At 34.5% G+C, this 12,270-nt stretch overlaps 1 protein-coding gene across 2 annotated transcripts in view; it reads right to left on the reverse strand.

The window, feature by feature from the left end:
- The window catches only part of LOC146530479 (1-phosphatidylinositol 4,5-bisphosphate phosphodiesterase epsilon-1-like), a 105,769-nt gene that overhangs the window by 33,315 nt on the left and 60,184 nt on the right, over positions 1-12,270 (reverse strand). For both annotated transcript variants that reach the window (XM_085200333.1, XM_085200331.1), the window contains exons 5-6: positions 11,392-11,537; positions 5,599-5,772 (exon numbers count right to left, since the gene is read on the reverse strand). In XM_085200333.1, coding sequence (XP_085056459.1) covers positions 5,599-5,772; positions 11,392-11,537 — 320 coding nt within the window. The remainder of the gene's footprint in view (positions 1-5,598; positions 5,773-11,391; positions 11,538-12,270) is intronic.

A 12,270-nucleotide genomic window follows, 5' to 3' on the forward strand; every position in this document is an offset into this window, starting at 1 on the left:
TAACGTTTTCTTAACAGCACTCATTGGCCAATTTTCTTACTGGTGGAAGTTAACGCCGCACTTTTCAACGTCTGCCATAGCAGGGAAATAAAAATAATTTAAATATAATCATCCCCTCCAATAAATCGAATCCACAGTAGTCACATTTATAGTAGGACGACGTCAACGGCCTCAATCTCTCTTTTCGATCTCTTTATTTATGTTTAAATTCGAGAGATTTTTTATAAAACGCGATAGTGTTGGCTCTATTTCCACTAAGAATTAATTATTTTCATATCCTCGCTCTGGAAACAAGGCAAAACGGTGTTGAGTTCCGCCACTCAACACGGATGTCTTGAAAATTAGGAGATGCGTGAGGAAAGGAGTATCTTCACACTATGTTCTCTCTAATTTTGTCTATGTTTTTCCTGCTATGCGGTAAAAAAACGTGAATCTTAAAAAAATAAATCTAACCACTCTATAAATTCCACACATAAGCGAGTATATAACTATCAAACGCTAGTAAAAATATCTTAAACTTTGTATTTAAAAACTATTTTATTAAAATAAAATACAATTATTATTAAAACTAGTTCTTAACTATAAGAGTGCTGGTAGTGGAATCACCTTATCCTTAAGGTTGGTCGGCTTTAATACAAATTCGGGTGTCCCCACCCTTTTGGCTCGTTTCCCACGATGCTTTGTTTCTCATGGAGTTATTATATGAAATTCCCTGGAAGTCGGAAATCAGCGAGCCTATTGTCATCGACATCCAAATGTTCATGTGCCCCAACATGTGCAGCAGGGTTCTCGTAATGCTTTTATAGAACTTTCTCTCGGAGTCATAAATCTACCATAGGCCCACATGCCGTCGAGCTCTTGTTTTATATTTATTATCTTTTATTTAAACCATTTGTTACAACAATGCTAGACTAGGTTGACTGTCCCCCTCCAAATTCGAAGTACATGTTTCGAACGAAACCTGGATCTGAGAATTTAAGCTCAAATTAGGCATATCAATATAATAATAGTTATAATAGTTGTCAACCATATTATACTATGTCGTGATTTTCATAGTTAAATGTTGGAATTTCATTTATTCTCCATCTTCATCAGCTGTAATTCTTTTTTTTTTTAATATTTCCTTTGCATATTAATGTTCTAGTTCAGTATAATCTTCGACATCATATATTTCATTTCCATTGTATGCTGTAATTACCGTTCGCATTATAGGATAGGAACAGGGAAGGTTGTATTGGATAGGTACAATATTTCATATTTTCTACATACTACTTTACACAATTATCAATAAAAAAATCATATTAAATTTACAATACAATCTAGTATTTACTGAAACAATTTTATTTTAATATGTTCTAAAATAATATGTATACTTTGATATCTGTGATTTACATCTTTCTAATTTATGTATAATAATTTTTATTTCTAACTTATATAATTATTATATAGCACTTTCCTTCTAATATTCGAGTAGGTTTTTCTACATTTTCCGAAGGGTCTAACTACTTGAACTTATATCCGAAAGTATAGAGGATTCTGAAACAATTAGTTCCTCTACGTGATAAATTTTTCCATTGCTTATTTTATATTTATTATGCGGTTCTATACTTAAGATTTTGTATGGACCCAGAAATCTTGATTTCGTTTTGTGCCTATCTATCATTGAATTTTTTAAATAAACCTTATCATCTGTTTTAAATACTTTTGGAGGCTGAATTCGTTTATTCAATCTATCATTCCTATAAATCTTTTGTTTCCTACATAATTCACAATTTAAAATATATTTCTTAATAATCTTTCGCATATTTTCAAAATAATATTTTTTCCGTAATTGCTTATAAACACTTTTAAAACCTGCATGTTTATTATTTAATAAATGACACTCTTTAATTAAATGTAATTGTTCCTCTTTTTTATCTATCTCTATTAAAAACTTAGTATATCTTATTGGCTTAAACTTACTATGATCAAAATATTTCCTATATATTTCTGAAACTTTAAAATATAATTCTTCATTAGGAATTATAAACGCATATTTTTCTTTACTTAAATATTCTAACATAAAATTTTTAATAACTTTTTCCTCATTATTTGGTGGAATATAAAAATACCACATACTTTTTTCATATTTCGCGTTTTCGTAAGGCGCACTTTCAAACACTACACGTCTTAAACGTTTCGGTGGATAACTGTGAATAATTGGTATGCCATTATCACTGTCTTTTTGGCATGAATCTATTGTATTACTTAATGTTTTATTGTCTGAAAGCAATGAATTGGACTCTGTATTTACAGTAGAGTCCGTTTTACATGGTGTATTGTCTAACGATATTTCCTCACTACAATGAGATTGTAATGAATCCGAACTTGTCTGGAATATTTCAATTATATTTAATGCATCTGCAACGTGATTTTCTTTACCTTTCACATGTTCTATACTATGTGATTTTTTGTCGCGGTCGGCAACTTCGCGAAAATTTAAATTATTATTATCAAAATTATTTTCATGGTGGAATACTTCCTCAGCAACAATACCTTTCTCTAAACTGACCTGACCAGGACGTAATGGAGGGGCTGATTGCATTGAAACATCCCCCATTTCCTGCGGGATCCTATTTGTATTAGGATGATATTGATTCCTTTTAAAATAACTATTCTGCGGCCTAGTAAAAAAATTATTTGCATTCGGAATCCATTGATTTTTATTATGGTTGTAATTATTATTATTATAAAAATTATTATTATAATTATGTCGCATCGGAAAATTATTCGATCGCGATGTAGACGGATTAATATGTCTCTGGTTATAATTATAGTTCGGTTTATATTGCGAATACCCATTTTGATGTACATTACGCGGCGGCGGTAAAACACTATAAAAATTTTGTTTAAAGTTGTCATATCTCCCTTCTGCTTCTAATTGCAATATTCTAGTTGCCGTTTCATTAAAATTACAGTTAGATACATATATTTGGTCATGATACGGTAAACTTTTTCTTAAGGTATTCTGGGCGGTATTTATGTACGGCTCCATCACCTCATCTACTAAAAGTTTTTCACTATATTTATCTAATAATTTACTTCTAATAAAAAATAACTTTTGTTTTAATTCGAATATTAAATCTTTATATAAACCTTTTCTCTTAACATTTCCTAACTCTATTAATAACGTATTTAAATCTCTATTATCTCCGCATTCTCTTTTTAATGCTAATTCTATATTATTCCATTTAAAATCATGCTCAATCATAGATATTGATATAGCAGCTTTAGATTCTAATTTACTTAATAATAACATAATATTTTGCGGCGTATCTCCACCCGCTATCTGTAGCCATTGCTTAGCACAATTAATATAATTATATAAAGTAAATGCATCGCCGTTATACGAAGGGACGAACGAAAGTAAGGTTTTTGGATCCATTGTTTAATGTAAACACGGGACTCTAAAATGGTAGGACGACTAACTCGCGCTACTTTCACTACTCTCACTATCAGAAGGAGAGTGAATAACACTACTAGTATTCCTATAGCTATTTTATACAAAAGTTGGGAGTTTCAGATGGGAAGGAATGGTGACAAAGATAATGCTACTTGGTACTTACAGAATGCTCACGACGGCAGCTTCCTTGATCATTTTCTTCCACTGATAACAGTATTTTTACGTATTTATATGGTTTCGTTGCCTAGCCATAGTCTTGAGAGACTTCGCGAAACTTTTGCGGAATTACTTATGATTGCGCGTTTTGTTCACTTAGCTAGGCCCCACCGATGGGCGCCAGTAAAAATATCTTAAACTTTGTATTTAAAAACTATTTTATTAAAATAAAATACAATTATTATTAAAACTAGTTCTTAACTATAAGAGTGCTGGTAGTGGAATCACCTTATCCTTAAGGTTGGTCGGCTTTAATACAAATTCGGGTGTCCCCACCCTTTTGGCTCGTTTCCCACGATGCTTTGTTTCTCATGGAGTTATTATATGAAATTCCCTGGAAGTCGGAAATCAGCGAGCCTATTGTCATCGACATCCAAATGTTCATGTGCCAACATGTGCAGCAGGGTTCTCGTAATGCTTTTATAGAACTTTCTCTCGGAGTCATAAATCTACCATAGGCCCACATGCCGTCGAGCTCTTGTTTTATATTTATTATCTTTTATTTAAACCATTTGTTACAACAATGCTAGACTAGGTTGACTCGCTTATGTTTAACATTGAAATATTTTTTAAATGTTTCTGTTTCTTTAAAAAATTGAACAAAGTTTAATGTGTTTTTTTTCTTTAGCAGGTGTTACAGGTTCAAATTTGAATATATTTTTTTTCAGTGTGTTTGTGTAGTATAGTCACTCTGTAGGCAAAGAAGACCCGAATAAAGACACTTCGTTCTCCGTTTTACACCGGCATTCAATGCCCAATTTTTAAGACATTGCTTGTTAAGTGGCAGAACTCAACGTCGCCAACCAGAGCGGAGAAATGAATCTAATTCATTCTTTTGACAGAATAATATTTCTCCGGGAATCAAACCCATAACCGTCACGTTTACAATCAGAAGCTGTCACTATAAAATTTCCCCGAAAACCATTAGGAAATGCTAGATTTAAAAGTGAGTAAAATGTACACGTGGCTTCAAAAGCACTCCCATATCTAGGCCAAGATCAGCGCCTTGTCCCATATTCTTGTTTCTTTTATTTCTCGTTTACACCCTATGGCATAGTGGTAATAGAGCGAATATTGACAATAGTTTACGCTGCACCCTGCACATTGCAGGGTAGGCAAAGGGAACCTAGCGTTAAGATATTCTGTTTTCATTGTGACAATTCCGTTCCCGAATCCGTTCCGTTCCGTTCCGTTCTTCCCGCCGAATTCTGAAGGCATTGCGTGTTTAGTGGTGGGACTCCTCTACCAGAGCAGCATCATTACCTACTTTACTTTAAGTAGTAATCGAACCCACAACCTGTCGCGTTTATACCTACTTGTACCCTGCGACTTGACAAAACTCATCACACGAGTTGTGAGATGAAATCTGTCAAAGCTTCATTGTTCTAACAAATTTGATATATCAACTACTTCGGCAGAGTGTGAGTAAAGACGTATTGATTTCAAGTCCAATTTATATCTTAGAAACTATAAGGTACATGTTGATGGTAAATGCGACAGGTGTGGGTTCATTTCCCACGGGAGAAAATGAACTATTTAATATTGGCATTTCTTCGCTCTGGTGTCGAGGAGAAGCGCGGCGTTGAGTTCCGTCATTCAACACGCATTGTGTTCCGCCGTACATGCACCACTCATCTGTACAATGATGGCTTCCTAGATTAATCCAAGCAATATATTCTAACTTGAGTGACATTTTAAATCGCGTGACCGAGTTATTCTCCGCAACATATTTCACTTGCCTTATTTATATTGTCATGGAGGTATACTTTTCAGTTAATCCGCCTCTTTTTTTTAATTTATAGAAATGTTTTAAGGTTTATTTTCATATAGTAATTAAAGTAGGTAGAGAAGAGACAGTGTTAAAACACTACATTCCTCTTCACCTCTTATAAAATAGCCAATGTCAAATTCATTTTAATTTTTGAATTGAAACCTCTTACCTGAGCTCTCGTAAAAAGGCACCGAAAAATGGTATCAGTCTGCATTCAGGCATGGCTAATGCTCTGCCAAGCGCTCTCTCGTACTCTGCTGAGAGAAGGGCGGCGGAGAGAAAGTCCAGGGCCGGTAAAGGTTCCTCTGATATGCTCAGCCAGAAGGACTTTAGCTTATGTGATCTGTGGACGAAATTATTATTGTTAGTAATTTCTATTTGAAGTATATTGTGATTATCAATTATTAATAGACAAAAAGCGGTGTTGAGATCCTCCTCTCGACATGACTCTCGATCTAATTTCCGTCTAATTTTCGTGTTGAATTGCGAAATTCAATGCTGATCTTTGTTCTGTTACCAGAACGGAAATACGAAAATATTACATATCTATATATACAAAATCGAAAGGTCACTCACTCATCACGAAATCTCAGAAACTACATGTGCTAGGAATCTCAAATTTTACATAGGAATTACTTATAGGACTTAGGTGCTCGCTAAGACGGGAATTTGCAATATTCAACTTCCAAGGGGTTGTTTTTGGGGTTGAAAGTTTGTATGAAACTTCGTTACTACAAATTCTAGAAGTAACAAATTTTGCATAGACGTCACTAGGACGTAGTCATGGAGACAGAAATAGTAATAATAACATAGTTCACGCGGGTGAAACCGCGAGCGGGCCGCTAGTATAATATATAAATATACCTAATAATAAACACCACCAAATTCAGTTTTGTTTCCTAACTTTATTTTATAACAACTAAACATACTAATCCCCAAATATATATCACAATATAAAAATATAGTCTTTCTAGCGGCGATCACTAATTTTCCTCCTTTCTCCGCCTCAATATATTTGACACTTGCAAAGTTTAACACGAGCTCATTTTATTTATGGGCCTTAATAAGAACTTCATATAAATTCTAGCCGCGTTTCGATACTGTGCGGCGAAATTGCCTCTAAATTGAAAATTGTCAAAAGCTTTACCCATTCTTGTTGAGATACAAGTGTAAATTACGCTGTCTATTACACTTGACGGGATGCGGGTTCGACTATTTGGTCATATATATATAGGTCTTAGTTAAAAACGCGTCAGGGTGTGAGTTTGATTCCCACTCGAGGAAATTAAATATGTTATATTTTTATTTTCTTGCTGTGGTAGGCTAGTGGTAAGCGCGGCGTTGGGTTCTGCCACTCAAGTCGCAATGCCTCCAGAATATGGCGGAAAGTGGAGGACGGAAGTATCCTATGGTGAATGGAGTGTCTTAACCGTCAGTTCTTAGGTTCCGTCTGCCTACCAGTGTATACAGAATCCTACCAGTGTATACCCAAATCTAGCAAGGGTAGGGTAGGCAGGGAATTTTCAAAACATTGTACGTTGGATGGCGGAACTCTGCGCTACGCTTTGTCCATCAGAGCGGAATTTGATAATCTGCGAGGCTTAATTTAAATTTAAAAAACTGGTCAAGAGCGAGTCGGGGTCACCCGTCCAGGGTTACGTACCAATTTAATAATAATAAGCTTTACGCCAAATTTTATAATTGTCGATCCACCTATAGTAGTTTTAGCCTAGTTTTAATTTTAGCTTGATACTTTAAGGCAATTTCAAGATAAATTATCTTGATAGGTGACCAACAAAGTTATACTATAAGGGCATTTCCCTTTTGAAATAAGGAACCCTAAAAAACGGCATGTAAAAAAACTGAATAAAAACGTTTTACTACACAGCTAAAAGAAATTAAATATAAATACTTCCTCGAATGGAAATCGAACACGCGACAATCTCGTCAATCATCTCATATCAACTTTCAACGATGTCAGATTCACATTTATAATATTAGTATAGTGCCTAACAATTATTTCCACGAGCGCGCCAGTAATTCGAATACCTGTGTAACCTATATTTTAGGCAGATTGTAGAGGCGTGTAGGCAGATTGTAAGCTAAATTCTAGGTCCCCTTAGGATTTCATAAGACCTAATTTCTAGTAAAACTAGTCTATCCAAGTATCGTATGTGACTTACATAATATACTAGCTTTTACGTACGGCTTCGCCGCAGTAGTCAAATAATAGTTGTGTAATGCACACTTATATGCATTTTTGCCAAATGATAATTCTGATTGATGGACTAAGGTGAGACAAGGAAAAAGTTTCTCAAAACCTACACAGAAGACCTTACTTGGTTATCAAGACCTAAATATTCCCTTTTTTCAATGATGGTTCCTCAAGCCCTCACCAAAAGATCTCACATTTTGCAATCAAAGTTAAATTACCGTGTGCATAAGTTCAACTTCATAAATATAAATCATAAGAAAAAAAACACCAAAAAACTAAAGAAATAAAAAAGCAGATAAAGCACAAACGGCCAATGTCCGTGGAGTGATTCCTTGATGAAATATTAAATATTTTCACTTCTTTGCTCTGCTCTGTTGACGAGTCTTGACGAGTCTTTGCTCTTTGGACGAGTCAAAGCGCGGCGTTGAGTTCCGCCACTTAACACGCAATACCTACTGGAGGCTGAAAGAATTCGTCAGAAGTGGAGAACGAAAATGTCCTAATGAGAACAGAATGTCTTAACAACAGGTTTCAAGGTTCCCCCGGCTTACCCCTCCATGCGGGATACAGCGGGATACAGCGTGAAGCTAAAAAAATATTGATTTAAATCGTGATATAGGTCACTTTGGTGGGCAGCTCTGTAAAAACATTCGACGTTGGAAAATGAGACCGAATATTTAATGAAGTACCACGAAATCCAACGCGAACGCACCATCTCGTATTAAATGTTATTTTCCTTTTGAAAGTTTCAGCGAAATCATTCACTCATTTGGAAAAAGGATCGAGTTTTAAAAGTTAAATATTTGATCGTTACTACATGTTAAAACAGATATACAGTTCAAGCTCAATTGAGCTTTCGAGAAATTCTGCCGAATTCTTGAGGTATTGCCTGTTGAGTGGTGGAACTCAACGCTGCCCTTTGCGTTACCAGAGTGAGGAAACGAGAATATTACATATTTCATGCTTGTGCCCCTGCGCCATGAGAGCCTCGAAAGATTATGTTTAAATTATTTTCATTTCCACGCTCTGTTACACTTAATAGGTACATCAAAAATTCGGCGGAAAATGGGGAACAGAGTGTCTTAATAGAAGGTTACCAGATTCCCTCTGCCTACCCAGCTATGTGCGGGATACATCGAGAAGCAAAAAATGTAATTTTAAGCGGGCAAGTCCGTGTTTAAGTCGTTAGTTAAGTATAAATTATATAAATTGTGTACATAACAATAACTTAATTGTATTTCATTGTTCTTAAAAGTAGAATTGGAATTTGTACTGTTAAATCTATTTTGAACGTATTGTAGTTAAAATATAAAGGATATCAAATTTCTCTAAATACAAAATAAATATAGCTTGAATTTTATTACTTTTTTAGGGTTTCGTACCTTTAAAGGCAAATAGGAATCCTTATAAGATCTTTGTTTGTCTGTCTGTGTGTCTGTCAGGAGTAATCTCAGAAACGCTTGGAGATATCTAGTTGAAATTCAAACCATATACTCAATTATTTTCAGAAAATTGGCATATAAATTATAAAAGGAATGTAAATATACTAAATAATGTAAACATGTGAAAAACATATTTGTATTACTAGTATGTACATGACCATCATTTAAAAAACATTGTCGCCGGACCACAGATCACGACCGACTCACACTAATCTTGATGACATAACGAATAGTTATTTATGAACTTAAAAACAAAAAAGACCTATGACAGAAAAAAATACAATATACGTCTTCTCTTCTATTCTTTATTCTTCGTTCGGTTGATAGGAACACCATCAGCAAGTAGTTTCCGCCGGCCTACAGTCTAAACAGCTGAAGGCCGAAAGAAACCCCTGATGATAGTGCTCTGTTCTTCTTTCTTCTTTGCGAATCTTCTTTTCTTCTAGTAATCTCGTTTTTGATTTCACGCTGGATCCCGCATATAGAGGATATATTGTACTTTATTGTAAGTTACCCTTTGACCTACATACAATCTTCAAATTGGTACGAAACCCTCGGTGGGCGTGTCCGTCTCGCGCGTGACCGGTTTTTTATTTTATTATGTAATTTCGTGCGATTGATACCGTCACTTCATACGAAACTAAGCCCTTACTGGACAGGATCGTTAAATACACATGCCTCACAGAGGTCGTCTACTTAGTTGACATTATTTATTCATTTAGTTAGTAAGAGTTGGTTCTGGGAACATATATGTAAGAGTACCCATGTAACATTAAAGATAATCCATACTGATATTATAAATTCGAAAGTAACTATGTCTGTCTATGACGTAATCACGACTAAACTGCTGGTCCGATTGTGATATAATTTCATGTAGATATACTTCAAGATCTTGAGATGAATATAGGCTACTTTTTTTTTCTCATTTTCTTGGTTTTTCCAGGGATTTAGTTGTTTTAAAATGTTTCTATGTCAGCTAAAATGAAAACACTTCCTGAACGCTTACATTCCGCTGACTCAACTTTAAGAGACACATAAAACAATGTTCTACAAAAATATTGTTCTTTAAAAAATCTATAAAAAAGTGTGCGATGGTATATATTTATCTCTGAAGGTTGAGCCACAGTAACCATTTTAATTATATTTATTTAGTTTTTTCTACGTTATTGTTAACGTAGTTTCTATAATTTGGTATTAATCTTTATCAAAATAAATATAATAGTTATCTTTGAAATTATAATTTATTAATTTATTATACATCATTATAATAAATACTTTATTTAGGAGACAGATTCAAGATGGCCTACAGCCGCACGGTGCGGGGGCTTGGTTACGGAAAGTCGGACCCGAACATACATATGTACATACATTTTCGATCTACTACTAATATTTATGTGGCAGCCGCGCAAGTCCACTAGTAATATATAGTTTTAAAAAATATAATATTTTCAAAAAATAAATATAAAACACGTTTTATGTAGTGAAAACAAATACTTATTTTTTTTAATTAATGCTAATTTTTCACAAAAGCGTGTTGTTTAATTTGTTTGTAGGATTATTAATTTATTATTTTTAGTTGGTTTTTTTATAAAATCATGTTTTTCAACTATTATTTATTAAGTTCTATTTTCCGTTGACCTGCAATCGTGAAATTGTTACAGAACCCTTGGTGCGCGAGTACAACTCGCACTTGACCGGTATGTTTACCAAATTTGGATAGGAAAATAATCATAGTCTCTGTGCTCTCATTATACCAGAATAGTCGATATTCTGCTACCAACTGATAGTTTCTAACAATACGGCTTAAGTACTATATACTCGTAAACTTATACTTCACGACTTATATTATCTAAAAGGGGCAAACAAATCCTAGAGTATCCCGCATATACCATACACAGAGACATTGCGGAACTCAGCGCCGCGTTTCTTTTCTGAGTAGGAAATCAAAATAAATATAATCAATTTTGTTTTTTTCTTTAGCTTCACGCAATATCCCGTATGTAATAGGGTAAGCAGGAAACCCTGGGAACCTAGTGTCAATATTATTTCGAACATTTTGTTTAGATTAATACATTGGAGAAGTGATGGGTCTGGAGAGGAAGAAAGAAGTTGAACTTAAGATACCACCGAACAAATTCCACCGAATTTTCGAATTATTGCGTGTTGATAGGCGGAACTCAACGCTGGCTTAGAACATTTGTATATAAGTAATTGCTACTCTTAATATGATGAAACACGCTCGAAATGAAAAAAAATTAAGAACTGAACTGAACTGAATATATTTAAAACAATAAAAAAAACTTACTTCAAGCCCGCTACAATCTCCATAGCACCGTTAAAATTCCCAATGTTCCAACAGGTTAAGGCAACTCGTAGTATACACGAGAGTATCACCTTCCGATCTTCAGAAGATGATGGTGACAGTACCAGTTCTGTCACCCACGCTGATACCTGGGGAGGTCATACAAATTATATTACAATGATTATGTATTCTAGGTCAACGAGTACCTACGCTAAAGATTTTGATTAAAAGCAGCAAATTTCATACACTTCGTGGCAAAAATGAAACGTATGTACATGTCGTATAATTGCATTGATTTAGAAGTTTAATTTAAGGGATTGACAAGAAACTAGATATAAGATACTTATTTAGAAAACGTATATAAAATTGAACGTAGCGGAATTTGAACGGAATTTGTAAAGTTCTGTTTGCGTTGTTTGCACGTTCATGACAGACGAACAGATACATAGACGACGGACAACAAAGTTATCCTATTTGAGTTCCGTTTTTTTTCTTTTGAGGAACGGAGCCCTAATGAATTATAGGAGGGAAACCTAAGGTCAAGACACTGCGTGTCGCTCCGAGCGTGGATTTCAAAGCCCCAATTTATCTTCCTAATAAACCTAAAAGAAATGCACCACCATCGTGTTAGATTAAATATAATCTTTGTTTAAAATCAGTTTGAAAACCTTTCAGACTGAAACTTCAACTGGAACCTTCATTTATACCAATTCGTCTCCAGCTTTATTCGGGCGACGAGTGCCCTCGACATATTTAGCGAGCGAACGGTTTAGACATTGGATATTTTGGGCGTGGAAAACGTAATTTAGAATATTTTTATTTTTAATTAACGTTTCATTAGTAAGTTTAGTAATAGAGGTTATCGTTGAACGTTTAGATGTC

The sequence above is a fragment of the Heliconius melpomene genome, chromosome 17 (assembly GCF_056956725.1).
Source record: "Heliconius melpomene rosina isolate 202511_hmr_F chromosome 17, ASM5695672v1, whole genome shotgun sequence".
NCBI lineage: Eukaryota > Metazoa > Arthropoda > Insecta > Lepidoptera > Nymphalidae > Heliconius > Heliconius melpomene.